General features: G+C 48.4%; 2 protein-coding genes across 2 annotated transcripts in view; one reads left to right on the top strand and one right to left on the bottom strand.

The window, feature by feature from the left end:
- NOTCH4 (notch receptor 4) overlaps window positions 1–20436 on the bottom strand; it is a 76878-nt gene that overhangs the window by 43138 nt on the left and 13304 nt on the right. The window lies entirely within an intron of this gene.
- LOC308580546 (uncharacterized protein) lies at window positions 982–11390 on the top strand. The gene is made up of 4 exons (XM_081182358.1): window positions 982–1167; window positions 2517–3234; window positions 6814–6910; window positions 8410–11390. The coding sequence occupies exons 2-4, from the start codon at window positions 2539–2541 to the stop codon at window positions 9636–9638; spliced, it is 2022 nt and encodes a 673-aa protein (XP_081038484.1). The 5' UTR covers window positions 982–1167; window positions 2517–2538; the 3' UTR covers window positions 9639–11390.

Genomic DNA, 20436 nt, shown 5'->3' with positions numbered 1-20436 from the left:
TGCAACCTGAAGCGTATGTAACCCGAGGTACCACTGTATATTAATAAGGCTGCAAGCTTATACAGTGGTACCTCTGGATGCGAAGGGGATCCGTTCCGGAGCCCCGTTCACATCCTGAAGTGAACGCAACCTGTGCCTGCACGTGCGTGGGTCACGATTCGCCGCTTCCGCGCATGCGAGTGATGTCATTTTGAGCGTCTTCACATGCACGAACGGCGAAACCCAGAAGTAACACGTTCCGTTACTTCCGGGTCACTGCGGAGCGCAACCCGAAAACGCTCAACCTGAAGCTACTTCAGCCCGAGGTACCACTGTATACCTTTACTTGAGAGTACGTCCCACTGAACTTAGCTCTGAGCAGCCCTGAACAAGAGTTGCCCTGTACATTATTTATTCTTCTGTTTATTGCTATTACTCCCGTTGCATTTACAGCCGGCATTTCCTCCAAGGGAATCCAGGTAGTTTACATGGCTCTCCCCCCATCTGCCCCGCCCTCCATTTCAATCTCACAACAACCCTGCGAGGTAGGTTGGGCTGAGCAAGACTTTTTAATCTTGCTCCACCCGGGTCCTAATCCACCACCCCAACACCTCGAAGCAACATCGTCTCCAGGCACTGCGGTCGTCTGCAAGGGATTCCCATTCTCTCCCCAGACAGACAGATGCCCCTAAGAAGGACACCGGTTTCACACAGACAAAACGCAATGTCTCTGCGGTTGGAGGGCCATCTGTCATGGTTGCTGTAGTTGAGATCCCTTGCATTGCAAGGTGTTGGACTGGATGACCCTCGGGCCCCCTTCCGACGCGACAATTATATGAGTCTTCCCTTCTCTCTCTCTCTCTCTCTCTCTCTCTCTCTCTTTTTTTCCCCCCCCCCCTTCTTTTTTTCTTTTCTTTCTCTCTCTCCCTCAAGGGGTTAAGTGCAGCGAGCTTCGCGCGCCTAGAGAGGAGGGAAACCAGAGCCACATGGCGAGGAAGGGAAGGGAAAGAGTGCGCAAAGAGATAGAAAAGCAGTGAGGTCACTTTCCTGCCCCACCTTCTCCCCTTCCTGGTGCGAAGCTTCCCTTTTGCACCGCCAGCCCTCCCTCCCCCTTCCCATCATTTCCTTCTGCTGGGGACGGCAGGAGCCCGGAACGTGGACGGTTTGCAAAGGCAGTGGAAGCAACAGGCGAGTGAATTAATAATAATAATAATAATAATAATAATAATAATAATAATAATAATAATAATAATAATAATAATAATAATAGGAGTCAGGATTCCTGGGAGGGAGAAGAGGGGTGGGAGGTGGGAATCCCAGTCTCCCAGGTGGACGCAGGCAGGCAGGCAGGAGTACCTAAGATGAAACGTGTTGGCTAACACACACACACATACACACGTGTATGCTAACAGCAGCCTCCTTCTGCAGAAGATCTGCAAGCCTGGCGGCAGGAGCAACTGCTTTGCAATGCAGAAGGTTCCCCCGTTTTAGGCGCGGAGTGAAGGCACAAAGTGCCCGCGCCCTCCCAGATCCAGGACACGTTCATAGCCCAGGAATCTGTGATCAGCATCACAGCCAAGCACAGACAAGCCCTTCCAGGAATGAGCAGCGCCTGCGGTTGGTGCACCTGCCTTGCATATAGAAGGCCTCGGTTCAGTCTCCAGCGGCATCTACAGGTTCAGCCTGAAAGCCTGGAGAAGCGCCTCCGGTCAGTGTTTTGACAGCACTAAGCAGAGATGCCAGAAGGGGGAGAAATGGAGGCAGTGAGAGATTTTACTTTCTTGGGCTCCATGATCACTGCAGATGGTGACAGCAGCCACAAAATTAAAAGACGCCTGCTTCTTGGGAGAAAAGGAATGACAAACCTAGACAGTATCTTAAAAAGTAGAGACATCACCTTGCCATCAAAGGTCCGTATAGTTAAAGCCATGGCTTTCCCAGTAGTGATGTATGGAAGTGAGAGCTGGACCATAAAGAAGGCTGATCAGAGTTCAAGGATGTTTTCCAGCCCAGGGGGTGTGAAGCAGGGCAAGTGAGGGATGTGGCCTTCTTGGGAGACACCTGAGGGCCATGTACAGAAATCACATTGCTTCTCTTTTTACTCTTTCCCTCTTTTTCTGCTGTTCCCTGTGTTGAGTTTAAGATTGTAAGCTCCTTGGGGCAGGGACCTCTTGCACTCAGTGAAGTGCCATGCACGGGGACTTTGTCCTGGAAGATTCAATTGCTTTGTTTTTTTTAAACTGTTTTAATTGCTTTGGAATTGTTTTATTTCTTCATTTTAACTATGTGTGGATTTTATAACTTGATTTCATATTTGCAAACCACTTAAAAAGCCTTTTTGGCATACAAACGGATAAATAACATTAATTGCCGAAAGTCAATTTGTCTTCACAATGCGGCCTTAAGTGCACGTCCGCATTCCCCAAATTGGGAAGCGACAGGGATGTGGTGCGTTCAAGGGAGATACTTATTTGGTCCAATCTCGCACCACTTTCCTTTTTTCTACTTAAACTCATCAAATTTCCTTTCCTGTCTAGGTGCCACGTGCCAGGAGTCAAAATGGAGGAGCGGGCCTCGCCAGGACCCACGTCGGTGAAGGGCATGCCAGGGAAAGAACTTTGCATTGTCCAAATTGGGACGAGCGCGGAAACGATTCCGCCTCGGGTTAAGCAAGAACCAGACGATCGGGTGCAGGAGTTCTGGGAAGCCAGGAAGCAGGAATTTCTGAAGACGGCGGCACCGTCCTCGTATCCCGGGTGGGGAGACGCACTATTGCCTCGGCCCCCGACGGAGGAGAGCTCTGCAGGGACGAAGGCCTCCTTCGAAGGGGCGTCGGACACAAAGCAGTGGTCCAGAGAAGAGGGTGCGGATCTGGCCCTGCTAGGCCTGAGCGGCAAGGAAGTCCACGAGGCTCATGAAAACGCAGACGCCTCTGTGGGAGTGAAGGAGGAGATCCCGGACGCAGACGCCCTCAACATGGAGATGCGCTGCCAGCGCTTCCGGCATTTCGGTTACCGGGAGGCCGAGGGTCCCCGCAAGGTCTTCTGCCAGCTCTGGGAGCTCTGCCGCCAGTGGCTGAAGCCGGAGAGACACACCAAGGAGCAAATCCTGGAGCTGGTGATCCTGGAGCAGTTCCTGATGATTCTGCCCCTGGAGATGCAGTGCTGGGTGCGAGAGAGGGGCCCGGAGACCGGCAACCAGGCCGTGGCCCTGGCAGAGGATTTCCTGTGGAGGCCGCAAAGGACGGAGCAGAAGGTGAGGGCAGATTGCTTGTAGAGCAGGAAGGGACCCCAGGAGGTCATCCAGCCCAACCCGCTGCTCAATGCGGGGTCAAAAGTTTATTTATTGTTTGTATCCCACCTCTTACCCAAGGAGCTCAAGGGACACTGCAGATCTGAATTCGCTACTGAATACACACCAGGCTGGATTTGATTTAAATCAAATCGATTTAAATCACGATTTAAATCATTAGTCAGTAAGGCTTGGTTTAAAATAATTTTTTTTACAGAAAGACTAATTCTTGCTGGTATAATCTTAATATTTACAACCAATCAGATGAAGGTTTCCTTTTTGGAATAATAAATTTTCAGAGTAGTTTTTACAGTTATATCAAAAATTACTGATTTGGTTATACTATTAGAAATACATAGACCAATAATTATGAGGTTTAATAATTAATAATTTATTATTATTATTATTATTATTATTATTATTATTATTATTATTATTATTATTATTTATTAATTTATTTATACTCCACCCATCTGGCTGGGCTTCCCCAGCCATTATGAGCGGCCTCCCAAAAAATATTAAAATACTGTGATACATCAAACATTAAAAGCTTCCCTAAACAGGGCTGCCTTCAGATGTCTTCTAAAAGTCTGGCAGTTGTTGTTCTCTTTGACATCTGGTGGGAGGGCGTTCCACAGGGAGGGTGCCACTACTGAGAAGGCCACCTGCCTGGTTCCCTGTAACTTCGCTTCTCCCCGTGAGGGAACCGCCAGAAGGCCCTCGGTGTTGGACCTCAGTATCTGGGTAGAACGATGGGGGAGGAGACGCTCCTTCAGATATACTCGGCCGAGGCCGTTTAGGGCTTTAAAGGTCAGCCCCAACACTTTGAATTGTGCTTGGAAATCTACTGGGAGCCAATGAAGGTCTTTCAAGACCGGTGTTATATGGTCTTGGCGGCCGCTCCCAGTCACCAGTCTGGCTGCCGCATTCTGGATTAGTTGTAGTTTCCGGGTCACCTTCAAAGGTAGCCCCACGTAGAGCGCATTGCAGTAGTCTAAGCGGGAGATAACCAGAGCATGCACCACTCTGGTGAGGCAGTCTGCAGGCAGATAGGGTCTCAGCCTGCGTACCAGATGGAGCTGGTAAACAGCTGCCCTGGACACGAATTTGACCTGTGCCTCCATGGAAGTCCAAAATGACTCCCAGGCTGTGCACCTGGTCCTTCAGGGTCACAGTTACCCCATTTAGGACCAGGGAATCCTCCATACCTGCCCGCCTCCTGTCCCCCAAAAGCAGTACTTCTGTCTTGTCAGGATTCAATCTCAATCTGTTAGCCGCCATCCATCCTCCAACCGCCTCCAGGCACTCACACAGAACCATCACTGCCTTCACTGGTTCTGATTTGAAAGAGAGGTAGAGCTGGGTATCATCCGCATACTGATGAACACCCAGCCCAAACCTCCTGATGATCTCTCCCAGTGGCTGCATGTAAATGTTGAAAAGCATGTGGGAGAGGACAGAACCCTGAGGCACCCCACAAGTGAGGGCCCAGGGGTCTGAACACTCATCCCCCCCCACCACTTTCTGAACACGGCCCAGGAGGAAGGAACGGAACCACTGTATGACAGTGGCCCCAGCTCCCACCCCCTCAAGACAGTCCAGAAGGATGTTATGGTCGATGGTATCAAACGCCGCTGAGAGATCCAGCAGAACTAGGAAACAGCTCTCACCTTTGTCCCTAGCCCGCCGGAGATCATCAACCAGTGCGACCAAGGCAGTTTCAGTCCTATTATGAGGCCTGAATCCAGACTGGAAGGGATCCAAATGGCCCGCTTCTTCCAGGCGTGCCTGGAGTTGTTCAGCAACCACTCACTCAATCACCTTGCCCAAGATGGAAGATTTGAGACTGGGCAATAGTTGGCCATCGTGGCCACATCTAAAGATGGTTTTTTAAGAAGCGGTTTAATAACCGCCTCTTTCAGCAGGTCTGGGAAGGCTCCCTCACGAAGGGAAGCATTCACCACCCCACGAAGCCCATCGCCCAGCCCTTCCCGGCTAAGCTTTTATAAGCCAGGATGGGCAAGGATCAAGGAGACAGGTGGTCGGTTTCACTCGTCCAAGCAGCCTGTCCATATCCTTGAACGTAACAGATTGGAATTGATCCCACACAATTTGACTAGACTCTCCCGCCCCGGCGCTGCTCCCATGGTGGTGTCTACCTCTTCCCGAATCTGAATGCCAGGTGGTGCATGGCAGGAGCAGGGCCCTCAGGACACAGGGGAGTCCTCCTGGGCAGCACTGCAGTAGCAGTCCTTGTGAGGCCTGTCAGGCCCCGCCCTGAGCCAGGTGGTGAGTGGCAGGAGCAGGGCCCTCAGGCACTCACACAGGGGATCCTCCTGGGCAGCACTGCAGTAGCAGTCCTTGTGAGGCCTGTCAGGCCCCGTCCTGAGCCAGGTGGTGAGTGGCAGGAGCAGGGCCCTCAGGCACTCACACAGGGGATCCTCCTGGGCAGCACAGCAGTAGCAGTCCTTGTGAGGCCTGTCAGGCCCCGCCCTGAGCCAGGTGGTGAGTGGCAGGAGCAGGGCCCTCAGGCACTCACACAGGGGAGTCCTCCTGGGCAGCACAGCAGTAGCAGTCCTTGTGAGGCCTGTCAGACCCCGCCCTGAGCCAGGTGGTGAGTGGCAGGAGCAGGGCCCTCAGGCACTCACACAGGGGAGTCCTCCTGGGCAGCACTGCAGTAGCAGTCCTTGTGAGGCCTGTCAGGCCCCGCCCTGAGCCAGGTGGTGAGTGGCAGGAGCAGGGCCCTCAGGCACTCACGGAGGGGGATCCTCCTGGGCAGCACAGCAGTAGCAGTCCTTGTGAGGCCTGTCAGGCCCCGCCCTGAGCCAGGTGGTGAGTGGCAGGAGCAGGGCCTTCAGGCACTCACACAGGGGAGTCCTCCTGGGCAGCACTGCAGTAACAGTCCTTGTGAGGCCTGTCACGCCCCGCCCTGAGCCAGGTGCTGAGTGGCAGGAGCAGGGCCTTCAGGCACTCACACAGGGGATCCTCCTGGGCAGCACAGCAGTAGCAGTCCTTGTGAGGCCTGTCAGGCCCCGCCCTGAGCCAGGTGGTGAGTGGCAGGAGCAGGGCCCTTCTGCTGTACTTTATTGGAAGGTGAAAAATAATAATTTCCTCAATAACAGTTTAGACAATTTATTTAACTAGAACAATAACATAGCATATGTATCCATGTTTGTTAAATGATGTGGTTAAACAATTTTTAAAACAATACTTAGACTGAGTTATGGCACACATAAAAATCTTAAACAAATCCTTATTTCCTGATGAGTAGCCTTTGGACTATAATGTAACTTAAATAGAAAACTATCTTTAGAAAGATTTTTCCTCCGAAAGCGTTTTATTTTAAAAATCCGATTTAAATTTTAAAAAATCCGACTTAAAAAAATATGATTTAAATTTAAAAAATCTGATTTTTTTATCTTTTAAAATAATCATTGATTTTTCTCCACCCTGATACACACCAACATACATGTACATATTCACATGGATTTCCAAACTCATTTAAAATATCATATTGCATATTGTCCTTATTTTTTTCCCCAGACAGTGGAGGATCTGGACAGTTCTGCTGCTGGTTCCCCCAAGTCGGAGCTGGATCCGTCAGACATTGTGAAGATTGAGCTACCCATGGATGGTGATGGTGAGGAGACCCAAAGTGGGGTTTGGGGGGGAGGTGGGGTACAGGTGAGGACAGAGCCCTTTGACAAAAGATTGAAGCTGCTGGTCAGAGGCAGGGATGCCTCTGAAAATCAGTTGCAGGAAACCACAGGAAGGGACACGGTTTGGATATGTAATTCAAAACCTGTTTGAAGTCCATATCGCGATATCGGTTTCATAATTTTTGACCTTGCAATTTGTCGCAAATCATAATGTTTGTGTGTGTTCTGCAAAAATTACAATATGGAAAAAACCATGAAGCCAGCCAACGCTTTTCTCGATTCCTACAGCCCCTGTTATTATTTTTTTAATTATTTATTTGGTTTTTCAAATTAAATTTTTTACAGATATGTATATATCAAACATAAATCATAAAAATAAGATTCCAAGAAATCTCCTGGTCATTTCCTCCCACATGTTTTGTGATGATCCAAATCTTTTACATCTCCATTGTGTCCGGTATTCATCCTTAGACTGCAAGATATATCCCAACCCTACTAATAATTTTAATGGCTTCCAATGGTCTTTAAGATTAGTTATAAATTTTCCCCATTCCTTATTAAAATCTTGGTCTTCCTGATTTCTGATTCTTCCGGTCATTTTAGCCATTTCAGCATAATCCATCAACTTCATCTGTCATTCTTCTCTAGTAGGGACTTTATCTTCTTTCCATCTCTGGGCATACATCTGCAGCCTCTGTTAGCTCTGCCGGCTCAGCTCTCCCCCGACTCATGCAGGGGGGCAGCGGATCACAAGAGCAGACGTCAGCAGAAATCACGATGCAGGAAAAACCGTGAAGCCAGCCAGTGCCTCTACTTAGCTTAGTATACAGTGGTACCTCGGGTTAAGTACTTAATTCGTTCCGGAGGTCCGTTCTTAACCTGAAACTGTTCTTAACCTGAAGTACCACTTTAGCTAATGGGGCCTCCTGCTGCTGCCGCACCGCCAGAGCACGATTTCTGTTCTCATCCTGAACCAAAGTTCTTAACTTGAGGTACTATTTCTGGGTTAGCGGAGTCTGTATCCTGAAGCGTCTGTAACCTGAAGCATATGTAACCTGAGGTACCACTGTATTGCGATGTTTAGCTGCTGATATAGCACATACAGTGGTACCTCGGGTTACAGACACTTCAGGTTACAGACTCCACTAAACCAGAAATAGTACCTCGGGTTAAGAACTTTGCTTCAGGGTGAGAACAGAAAGCGTGCAGCAGCAGTGCGAGGCACCATTAGTTAAAGTGGTACCTCAGATTAACAACAGTTTCAGGTTAAGAACGGACCTCCAGAACGAGTTAAATTCTTAACCCAAGATAGCACTGTAGTTGAAAAGCAGATAGTGCCCAGCTCTACTTGTGCTCCAATCCTGCTTCCTGGTTTCCCACTGGCCTCTGGTTGGCCACTGTGGGAACGAGACCCTCAGCTAGCTTGGACATTGGCCTGATCCAGCAGCCTCCTCTTAACCCCTTATTTGCATTATTTCAGGAGTCAGTGACCAGCAGCAATATATCCTTGGGGGAGCGGCCGACTTGGAGGAGGGGATGTACGGCCACGTGGGAAAGAAGGTGGTCTTGGGCCCCCGTCCGAAGACCCCAAAGGCACCGCCCAAGGAGAAGCCCCACAAGTGCCAGTACTGCGGGAAGATCTCCGACTGCCGCGCCCACCTGATCATCCACGAACGGACGCACACGGGCGAGAAGCCGCACAAGTGCTCGGCCTGCGGCAAGTGCTTCACGCGGAAGGAGTCCCTCATCATCCACGAGCGCTTCCACACGGGCGAGAAGCCGTACAAGTGCTCGGCCTGCGGCAAGACCTTCAGCGACAAGATCGGGCGGCTGATCCACGAGCGGACCCACACGGGCGAGCGGCCCTACAAGTGCCCCGAGTGCGGGAAGAGCTTCGGCACTCGCTGCAACCTCCTGCGCCACCGGAGGGTGCACACGGGGGAGAAGCCGTACCGGTGCGCCGAGTGCGGCCAGAGCTTCCGCTACCGGCCGCAGCTGGTGATCCACGAGGGCAGCCACAAGGGGGAGAAGCCCTACAAGTGCCCTGAGTGCGGGGAGAGCTTCAGCCAGACGCGGCACCTGGTCATCCACAAGTGGACCCACACGGGGGAGAGACCCCACAAGTGCGGTGTCTGCGGCAAGAGCTTCAACCAGAAATCGGACCTGGTCACGCACACCCGGACCCACACGGGCGAGAAGCCGTACGCCTGCTCCGAGTGCGGGAAGAGCTTCATCTCCAGCTGCCAGCTGAGGAAGCACGAGCGGATCCACACGGGCGAGAAGCCCTACCAGTGCGCCGAGTGCGGGAAGCGCTTCACCTACAGCTCGCACCTGACGACGCACAAGCGCACCCACACGGGCGAGAAGCCCTACCAGTGCGCCGACTGCGGCAAGTGCTTCATCTCCAGCTCGCACTTCACCGCCCACAAGCGCACCCACACGGGGGAGAAGCCCTTCCGCTGCGCGCACTGCGGGAACGGCTACATCCAGAGGTCGCAGCTGGCCAAGCACGAGAGGTCCCACACGGGCGAGAAGCCCTACGCCTGCTCCGAGTGCGGGCAGAACTTCCGCTGGAGCCAAGGCCTCAAGAAACACATGCGGACGCACACGGGAGAGAAGCCCTACCAGTGCCCCAGGTGCGAGAAAACCTTCTCCAGCTCCTCCAACCTCTCCCGGCACCAGAAGATCCACGCCAGGGAGAAGCCGTAGCGGCAGCTTCGTGTCCGGATCCAGTGGTGGGATCGTGGGTGCGGTCGGGGGCAGGGATACCAAAGGAGGACGTCCAAAACGCCCAGGGGTTCAGTCCTAGTACTATATTCAAAGAAAGGTGCAGACTTCCAGCAAAGCAAGTGAATATACAGTGGTACCTCGGGTTCCAGACACTTCAGGTTACAGACTGCGCTAACCCAGAAATAGTACCTCGGGTTAAGAACTTTACCTCAGGATGAGAACAGAAATCGCGCGGTGGCAGCGGGAGGCCCCATTAGCTAAAGTGGTACCTCAAGTTAAGAACATTTTCAGGTTAAGAACGGACCTCCAGAACGAATTAAGTTCTTAACCTGAGGTACCACTGTAAACATTATCTGAGCTCCTTGCTACAACAACTAATTGTGGGGTTATCTTGACTACCAAGATGGCGTCTGCAGGCCTTCCAGAACATGCCGCCTTTGGTTCAGCACACTGACAAGCAGTGCTCTCACCTCTCTGACACCTCACCCTGACAAAGCCTCTGGGGCTGCTGCAGCGAAAACCCGCTTTGAGGGACTTGTTTCTCTTCTCCCTGCCAAAAGACACACTCTCCTCCAGCTGCCAGCTGCCCAGGAACTGCAAGGGAGGGGCACTCTAGCCCACAGAACCAGCAAGTGGAAGAAGGGCTGCTGGCTGGTTTTTTCTGGTATTGCTTTATGCCAGGTTTGGGGAACTTGTGGCCCTCTGGATGCAAGACTCCAGTTCCCATCATCCCCAGCCGATGCGGGCAATGGCCAGGAATGAAGGGAGCTGTGGTCCAGCAACACCTGGAGAGCTTTGGGTTCTGCCATTCTTGCTTTTGGAAGTAAGCCTGAAGTAGACTCTGAATATGCAAGGATGAGGTTTTATGGTTCAAGTGTGTCATGGGCCAGCTTTGAGAATTTGCTTAATTGAAAGAGCCAGAAAACGAGTTCAGACGCAACACTATAGAAGAAGAGGAGTTTGGATTTGATATCCTGCTTTATCACAACCCGAAGGAGTCTCAAAGCGGCTAACATTCCCTTCCTCCCCCACAACAAACACTCTGTGAGGTGAGTGGGGCTGAGAGACTTCAAAGAAGTGTGACTGGCCCAAGGTCACCCAGCAGCTGCATGTGGAGGAGCGGAGATGCGAACCCGGTTCCCCAGATTACGAGACTACCGCTCTTAACCACCACACCACACTGGCACTGTAGATTGGAATAAAATTCAGATGGAAAGGGAATTGAAATATTTAGGCTGCCATCCCAGCCCTGCCCACTGAATTCAGTGGGGCTTACTCCCAGGTGTGTTGAGTTAGGATCGCTGCTTCTGCAGGGCTGGTGTCTTAAAAAGGTTGGTGCTGGATTTCAAAAAGTAAACCTTGTTGGCAAGGAACGTGATGGGTTTGTTGGTTTTTAACAGCTCTGATGGATGTGCACAACTGCTTTTAGGCACTGGGGAAGAGAGAATATTCTATTCCATTGTATTATAGAGGGATGTTTATCAATTTGCCATTGGTGCGTACCTACATTATGGGCACATTTGTTTCTCGGCCACTGTGATCCACCCAAAGCAGAAGGCAATATGTACAAAGTCACAGCGGTTTAGATTTTAGCAACTGTACTGACTGTAGGTATTGTGTTAAAACTAACTCCAGATCCTCATTAAATTCTAGCTGCTGTATCTCATGTGTAGTGGAATGTGCATTGCATTAAAAAATAAATGTCTTGCCCTTCCCCTCCGAGGAGCTGAAGGAGGTCTCCACCATTTCCTGCCCAACCCCAACATCCTGTAACAACCTGGTAAGGTGAATTAATTGAAAGCGTCAGGCCAAAAGCTGTTGTTCCAACAGTGGCCAACCGGTTGCCTCTGGGACGGTCGCGAGCAGGATGGGAACAGCTGACTCCTCACTTATGGCTCCCAGAAACTGGTATTTGGAGGCACTCAAAGGGATTTCTAGCTGAGATTCCGTGATTCAGTTGTGTAATGGAGTACCACCATGCTCTGTTCTCCTGGGGTGCTATTTGCCAGAATTCTGCATGCCAGATAAGTCTGCTTTTCTCAGACAGAAATCCACCAAAATAAGCAGGTGAAGAGGTAAGGCTATGTAAGGTAAAGGTAAAGGACCCCTGGGCGGTTAAGTCCAGTCAAAGGAGACTATGGGGTTGCAGTGTACACACCACAGAGCCATAGCATACAGAGCATAACACAAAAACACAGGAAGAGCCCAGCTAGATCAGATCAAGGGCCTATCCAAGCCCAGCCTCCTGCTTTCACAGAGGCAAACTAGATCCCTGTGGGAAGCTCACATATACAGAACAACAAACCCCTGTGTTGCAAAACTTAACACCACAACCAATACAAGCAACACGCAGACCAGTATACTAGATAGCACTGTAATTCTTATTGCATTATATACATGATTTAATAACAAAAACAAAACGTGTGCACTTGTCAATTCTCTAATATATTTGAAATCAATTGAACACACGTCTGTCAATCTTTGAAAGTCCGCAGAAGTATAATAAGTCTATGGTTGAAACAAAGTAATAGATGCTATCCTGTGGGCTAAGCGGTAAAACTTTTTTTAGGCGTGCCAAAGTAGTAGGTGAATAACAACGGACAGTGATCCCGGATAATCTGACTGTTTCGCTGGAATCTTCTTCAGCACAACTAGAAAAGAATTCAAATATGAAACCATGACCTGTGTACATGAATACTATATAAACTTCACACGTTACAATCCATATGCTACAACTACAATAAGAAGAACAAAGGTACATACCCCATAGATTAGAAAATTGCACAAGGAGCAGTGGTCATATAGATATGTAACCACTGGTACCAGTTACATGACACCTGAAGCATAAGTAACCATTCCCAGGTGGTGCTCATTACAGGGAGAATGAATTGCAGTAAGTAAATTTAAAGGTACAAAGCGATATAACAACAATAGAAAAGCATCAAATGAAACAATTTAAATCCAGTTCAGAATTGAGTCCTTCAGGGTGAATGGTCTTAAACCTAAAAATGAATTGAGATTCTTTCTGTCGTAGCCATTTTTCATGATCTTGTCTTTTGTTGATGGTTTTCTGATTCACCCACAGTACTGTGAACAATAAATCCCTATCAGAATGATTCTGCAATATAAAATGCTCAACCAGAGGAGCTTCCAAGACAGCATTTCGGATGTGGGAACCATGTTCCCCTATCCTTACTCCAACCGCACGAGTGGTGGAACCAACGTACAAGAAGTTACAGGGACACCGAATTAAGTATACGACATCTTTAGTGGGAAGCTCACAAGCAGGACTTCGGCACAGGATCACTCTCCTGTGGTTCCCAGTAATTCCTGGTTTTCGGAAGCACTGCTGTCTCCCGCAGTGGAGAGGGAACATGGCCATCATGTTTCATAGCCACTTTTGGCCTTATTTGCCATGAAAGTTCCTCCCCGCATTTTTCACTTGCCTTAACTCGGATGATTAGGCCCCTGGATCATGGCCTCAGTGCAAGAGAAGATCATCGTCATTATTTTATTTATTACCTGCCTTTTACTAGCAGGTCCCAGAGCGGGTTACAACAATTTGAAATTTGGAGCACATATTGCTGTTGGCATTTGTCTTTCTCAAGAGACAATGGAGTGCGCTTCCGGGGGTAAAGCCAAACGGCTGTGTTAGCAGCGCCCAAGTGACCTCCGTGGGGCACAAGGCTAGGCAGTGTGTTTGGAGGTCCTGGGCTGCCCAGAGGATAAGACACACATCCCTTCTCGTCCTCGCTGATGGGGTCCAAAGGAAAGCAGAGCAAGACGTTTGGCACCAGCTTGGCTGCAGGAGTTGCCAGAAGGAGTTGTATGAGTGGGACCCCACTCCAGATTTGTTTAGGGTTTACTCCTTAGCCTTTTCTTCTACCAAAGGTATCCCACAAGGCAACAGAGGTTTGGGACCAGAGTATTCCTTCTTCTTGTGCTACCTTTTCCGAGCACAATTCAAAGTGTTGGTACTGACCTTTAAAGCCCTAAACGGCCTCGGTCCAGTATACCTGCAAGAGCGTCTCCACCCCCATCGTTCAGCCCGGACACTGAGATCTAGCTCTGAGGGCCTTCTGGCGGTTCCCTCACTGCGAGAAGTGAGGTTACAGGGAACCAGGCAGAGGGTCTTCTAGTGCCTGCCCTGTGGAAGTTTCACTTGTCCAAGCAGCCTGTCCACATCCTCGGAGGTAACAGACAACTCAGTGTGCAGAGCCCTGCTGAGAATAAACACCGCAGTAGCAAGCAATTGTCATGACTTGTCCACACCCAGGCAAATGTATACACATTACCTATTCAAAAATCAGCCTTCGTCAGCGTGGCCAGAACTTCCCATCAATCTACCTGGCCCACGAGGGCACAGGTGGCAACTATTCAAGGCTTACAGGTAGCTCCAAGGTCTGGGCCCAGAGCCCAGCATCCCTGGCCCCAGAGATAAGCACAGCATCAAAGCCAGCCAATTAGCAACTGCATATGCATATGTGAGGTCATTCTTGCAACAACTACCAATTAGTTATGGCACAGAGATTGGCGCCCAGGGGGCAGTGCAGTCATCCGCCCTGGGGGGATTTTGTCACACACACCCCGGTCAGGGATAACACCCACACAGCCCCCCCTTCCTATATCCCTGGTGTCAGAGTGATCTGTCTGAAGTGAAACAGAGGAAGATCACTAAATGTTTATAGGGGAAACCTGTGCAGGAACAGAGAGAATACTGCTGAGGTGAAAGTAAAAACCTTTCGTAAGAACCGGTAAGACAATTCAAGTGAGAGCGTACCTGTGTTTGAATAAGCAGATTATAAATATATTCTTCTCAGTTACGTGTTTAGGAAAGTAAAGTACTTTTGAGTAGAAAGAGCCTGGACATTGTAGGGTCTGCAAAAAGAAACTAACACCTAGAAGAGCTATATAGCTTCCTATCTTTAAGCAACTCTCTTACTTTGGATATCATCAAAATTCACACAGAGAGACTTTAATGTATAAAGGTTGGGGAGTTGAGAGGTAGGGAGAGAGAGTGGGGGGAGGGGGTAGTAAACTTTAATTATTTTACAGAGTCTACATTCAAGGTTTTTGTATTAATGTGAGATGGGTAGGTTCTCTTTCTATTCATTTATTAGTATTTATTGGCAGTGGGAAAGATTGGGCCCCCCAGGGCACAGTTAGTTGCTTTCAGTTGACTGCAGTAAAGGTGGTGGAGGCTGAACCATTTGGAGGAACAGATTGTTGCAATTCTTGGAAAGGGATGGAAAAGAGCACGGCTACATCGTGGTTTGGTTCTTCAAGTACTTGTCGTTAAAGTTGTTCCGTGGAATTCCTGATGTGGACCTTGTGTGGAAATGAGTTCTCTCCATCACAAGAATAATTTTCGAAGCTTTACTGCAGACCAGTCTTAAACAGTCTTACAAAAAGATAAACACGATAAAGTAGCACGTTGCAAATAATGTTCAGTCGTTTATGTAATTCAGTCAGCTTTCCTCTCTCTGGTCCCAGATGGAGATCCTAAGCTTCTTCTTCATTGCATAACTTATTTGCAACTGCTGCTGCTTCTCCTAGCCATCTCCAGCAAGCACCCACTGACTTCTGTTTGTAGGGCAGCAGCTGAAGAAGGAACAAAAAGGGTTTTCTTGTGCGAGTTTCTTGTGGCTGATTAGCTGCTCTCCCTGTGCAAAGGTCAGAGGGGGCAGGGCTTCTGTTGAGGTAGGTGATTAGCTGTGGGAGGAGCTTATGAGAGCTTGTAGGGCAGCGGCGCCATCTTTTAGATTTAGGGGAGCTAGTCTCAAACGTTGTTGGGGGAGACCTAGGTTTTTTGGGGGGAATTATTTGTCCTGTCTTCATGCTTTTTATGATGGAGGACCGCTGTAGTCACCCCCAACGACACGTTCTCAAGATGGAGGGTGAGGGAACAGCTGCAGTCGCCTGCGGTTCCTGCGCAATGTTTGCCATCTTGCCAAAGGTTGCAGGCAGCTTTACCTGCAGCAATTGCATGTTGATTGCCCTCTTAAAAGACAAAGTCCAGCAACTGGAGGAACGTGTAGCTACGCTCCAAAGAATTAGAGAGCTGGAGCTCTTCTTGGAAGCAACAGAGAACACCGTCTCCACCAAGGAGGAGACAGGGGACTCCCCTGAGAAGGAGGCTAGTTCACCAACACAGGAGCCAGATATATGGAGAAACGTGACTCAAAGAAGTAGGAGGCCCAGGGTTCGCGCTGATTGTTTAGAAATACACAATCTCTTTGAGGTCCTCTCCCCTACCATGGAAGACGAAGAGCAGACTCCATTTGAGGATCTCTCCCTCATTACAGTCGATCAGGTATATGAAGACGAGCAACAAAGTCAGCCCTCAGGGAATGTGCAGGCGACCTTGGAACGGACAGCTCACGGAAGAACTCCGACCAGACCTAAGAGGAGGCGTGTAGTGGTGATAGGGGATTCCCTACTGAGGGGAACAGAAGCAGTGATCTGTGGGCCTGACAAGATGTCTCGGGAAGTGTGCTGTCTCCCCAGGGCTAAGATCCAAGATGTGATTGAACGACTGCAAGGAATCATAAAACCCACTGACAAATACCCCTTCCTCTTGGTTCATGTGGGAACCAATGACACTGCAAGCAATAGCCTCCAGAAGATCAAAAGAGATTATGAGGCTCTGGGCAGGAAATTGAAGCAATAAAATGCACAAATTGTCATCTCATCTGTCCTCCCAGTTGAACGACGTGGCCCAGGGAGAGAGGGGAAAATAGTGGAAGTGAACAACTGGCTTCGCAAATGGTGTAAACAGGAACGGTTTGGATTCTTAGATCATGGAATGCAGTTTCTTGAAGATGGACTTCTGGCAAGCGATGGGCTGCACCTCACAACGGTTGGGAGAAATGTTTTTGCCAAAAATCTCAGAAACCTCATCAGGAGGGCTTTAAACTGACTAATGTGGGGGAGGGAGACAGTGCTCCTGAAGGTAGGAGTCTATCAATTGATGAAGATGAACATCCAAATGTCATAGACCAAATGGGGCAAACAGCACGCAGACCTAGTGGTGAGAGGAAAAAATCCTTAAATAAGAGACACGGGGGAATGATTAATGGACTTCAATGTCTGTACACTAATGCACAAAGCATGGGAAATAAACAAGATGAGCTTGAGCTCTTGGTACAGCAAACTAAATATGACATAATAGGCATCACTGAAACCTGGTGGGATAAGTCCCATGATTGGAATGTAATAATGGAGGGATACAATCTATTTCAGAGAAACAGACCAGACAAGAAAGGAGGAGGAGTGGCGTTATATGTCAGGGATGTGTATACCTGTGAAGAGATCCAAGATTTAGAACCTCAAAGCCAAAGTGAGAGCATTTGGGTCAAAATTAAAGGAGAGAAGAATAACAGTGACCTCATTGTGGGAGTTTACTATAGATCCCCAAGCCAAACGGAGGACATAGATGATGCCTTCCTGGAACAGATGGCCAAGCATGCAAAAGGAAGGGAGATAGTAGTAATGGGGGACTTCAATTACCCGGATATTTGTTGGATGTCAAACTCAGCCAAGAGCATAAGGTCAAACAGATTCCTCACTGGCCTTGCAGACAACTTCATTGTCCAGAAAGTGGGAGAAGCAACAAGAGGAACAGCCATTTTAGATCTGGTCCTAACCAATGTTGATGACCTGGTTAGTGGGGTAGAAGTGGAAGGATCATTAAGCGCGAGTGATCATGCTCTTCTGAAGTTTACTATACAGCGGAAAGGAGCAGCCAAGCATACTAAGACTCAATTTCTCGACTTTAAGAAAGCCGACTTCATAAAACTTAGGGAAGTGCTGGGTGAGATCCCATGGACAGTAATACTAAAAGGAAAGGGAGTTCATGATGGCTGGGAGTTTGTTAAGAGGGAGATAGTAAAAGCACAACTTCAGGCAATACCAATGAGACGGAAACATGGAAGGTGCCTAAAAAAGCCAGGGTGGCTATCTAAAGAACCTTTAACTGAGTTAAGATTAAAAAAGGATGTGTACAAAAAAATGGAAAAGGGGGGAAACCACCAAAGAGGAATTCAAACAAATAGCCAGCACGTGTAGACACAAAGTCAGAAAAGCTAAAGCACAGAATGAACTCAGGCTTGCTAGGCAGGTTAAAAGCAACAAAAAAGGCTTTTATGGGTATGTTCGTAGCAAAAGGAAGAACAAAGAAACAGTGGGGTCACACAGAGGAGAAGATGGTGAAATGCAAACAGGGGACACAGAAAGGGCTGAACTCCTCAATGCCTTCTTTGCCTCAGTCTTCTCCGATAAAGAAAACAATGCCCGACCTGAAGAATTTGGAGCAAATGATTCAGCAGAGGAAACACAGCCCAGAATAACTAAGGAGATAGTACAAGAATACTTGGCTAGTCTAGATGTATTCAAGTCTCCAGGGCCAGATGAACTGCATCCAATAGTATTAAAAGAACTGGCAGATGTGATTTCAGAACCACTGGCAGTCATCTTTGAGAATTCCTGGAAAACAGGCGAAGTCCCGGCAGACTGGAGGAGGGCAAATGTTTTTTTTATATAAAATTTTTATTGGGTTTTCACATTTTATATAGACATTACAAACACACAAAGACAAACATGTATAGTTTCAAATCCTTACTTTCATAACCACATTCTCTGACTTCCCCACACCTCCCCTTCATACATCCTAATTCCAATAGTTAGTTCAGCAAGTTCTTATCTCTTATCTTTACAATATTAATATCATTTTTTTAAACTTAGTTCTTCTTAATTAACTAAATTTAACTTGTACACATCAATTATAATCATTACATCCTTTCCAAAGGTCGACCTAAGTTCCCTTCCACAAATTTTCCCATTTTTATATTAATTACTGAACATAATAACTAAACATAAAAATCATAAAATTATACTCCTTTTGGATTCAAAAACTCTCACCCCCCCTCTTTCCCAGTTTCGATCCCCCAAAAAGGTATCCACAATATCAGTTCTTAGCCTGGATTTCTCCAGGCAGACTGGAGGAGGGCAAATGTTGTCCCTATTTTCAAAAAGGGGAAAAGAGAGGACCCAAATAATTACCGCCCAGTCAGTCTGACATCAATACCAGGGAAGATTCTGGAGCAGATCATTAAGTAAACAGTCTGTGAGCACCTAGAAAGGAATGCTGTGATCACCAATAGTCAGCATGGATTTCTGAAAAATAAGTCATGTCAGACTAACCTGATCTCATTTTTTGACAGAATTACAAGCCTGGTAGATGAAGGGAACGCAGTGGATGTAGCCTACCTTGATTTCAGCATGGCATTTGACAAGGTGCCCCATGATATTCTTGTAAAGAAGCTGGTAAAATGCGGTCTTGACTATGCTACCACTCAGTGGATTTGTAACTGGCTGACTGACCGAACCCAAAGGGTGCTCATCAATGGTTCCTCTTCATCCTGGAGAAGAGTGACTAGTGGGGTGCCACAGGGTTCTGTCTTGGGCCCAGTCTTATTCAACATCTTTATCAACGACTTGGATGATGGACTCAAGGGCATCCTGATCAAATTTGCAGATGACACCAAACTGGGAGGGGTGGCTAACACCCCAGAGGACAGGATCACACTTCAAAACGACCTTGACAGATTAGAGAACTGGGCCAAAACAAACAAGATGAACTTTAACAGGGAGAAATGTAAAGTATTGCACTTGGGCAAAAAAAATGAGAGGCACAAATACAAGATGGGTGACACCTGGCTTGAGAGCAGTACATGTGAAAAGGATCTAGGAATCTTGGTTGACCACAAACTTGACATGAGCCAACAGTGTGACGCGGCAGCTAAAAAAGCCAATGCAATTCTGGGCTGCATCAATAGGAGTATAGCATCTAGATCAAGGGAAGTAATAGTGCCACTGTATTCTGCTCTGGTCAGACCTCACCTGGAGTACTGCGTCCACTTCTGGGCACCACAGTTCAAGGACACTGACAAACTGGAACGTGTCCAAAGGAGGGCAACCAAAATGGTCAAAGGCCTGGAAACGATGCTTTATGAGGAACGGCTAAGGGAGCTGGGCATGTTTAGCCTGGAGAAGAGGAGGTTAAGGGGTGATATGATAGCCATGTTCAAATATATAAAAGGATGTCACATAGAGGAGGGAGAAAGGTTGTTTTCTGCTGCTCCAGAGAAGTGGACACGGAGCAATGGATCCAAACTACAAGAAAGAAGATTCCACCTAAACATTAGGAAGAACTTCCTGCCAGTAAGAGATGTTCGACAGTGGAATTTGCTGCCAAGGAGTGTGGTGGAGTCTCCTTCTTTGGAGGTCTTTAAGCAGAGGCTTGACAACCATATGTCAGGAGTGCTCTGATGTTGTTTCCTGCTTGGCAGGGGGTTGGACTCGATGGCCCTTGTGGTCTCTTCCAACTCTATGATTCTATGATTCTCAAGTCTAAGCTTCCTTCTGTGAGAGCTCTGTAGCTTCTGTTTCCAGCAATTATTTACTAGGAAAGACTGCAAGGAAGGGGAAAAAGAAAGGTAAAAAACATTCCCCCCACCCTGGACACTGTAGGAGCTGAATGAAAATAGCCCTGTCTGAGTGAATAGCTACTGGAGAGTATAACATGGAGTTTAGCTGTAATGCTCACCTGCCTCTCTAGACTGGTCTTTTCTTGGGGTCGGGGAGCTGGCAAACCCGGAAGTATACTTCTGGGTTTTTGCCTCTCGCGTGTGCACAGAAAAGCTCTAGCGTGCCGCAGAAGCAGTGCCTCTGCTTGCCGACTTTTTGGGTTGCGCACGGACCCCCGGAACAAATTAAG

Source organism: Podarcis bocagei, assembly GCF_964188305.1.
Source record: "Podarcis bocagei genome assembly, chromosome: 2".
NCBI classification, from domain to species: Eukaryota; Metazoa; Chordata; class Lepidosauria; order Squamata; family Lacertidae; genus Podarcis; species Podarcis bocagei.
The sequence above is the reverse complement of the archived record's forward strand: the minus strand, read 5'-3'. Positions and strand labels throughout refer to the sequence as shown.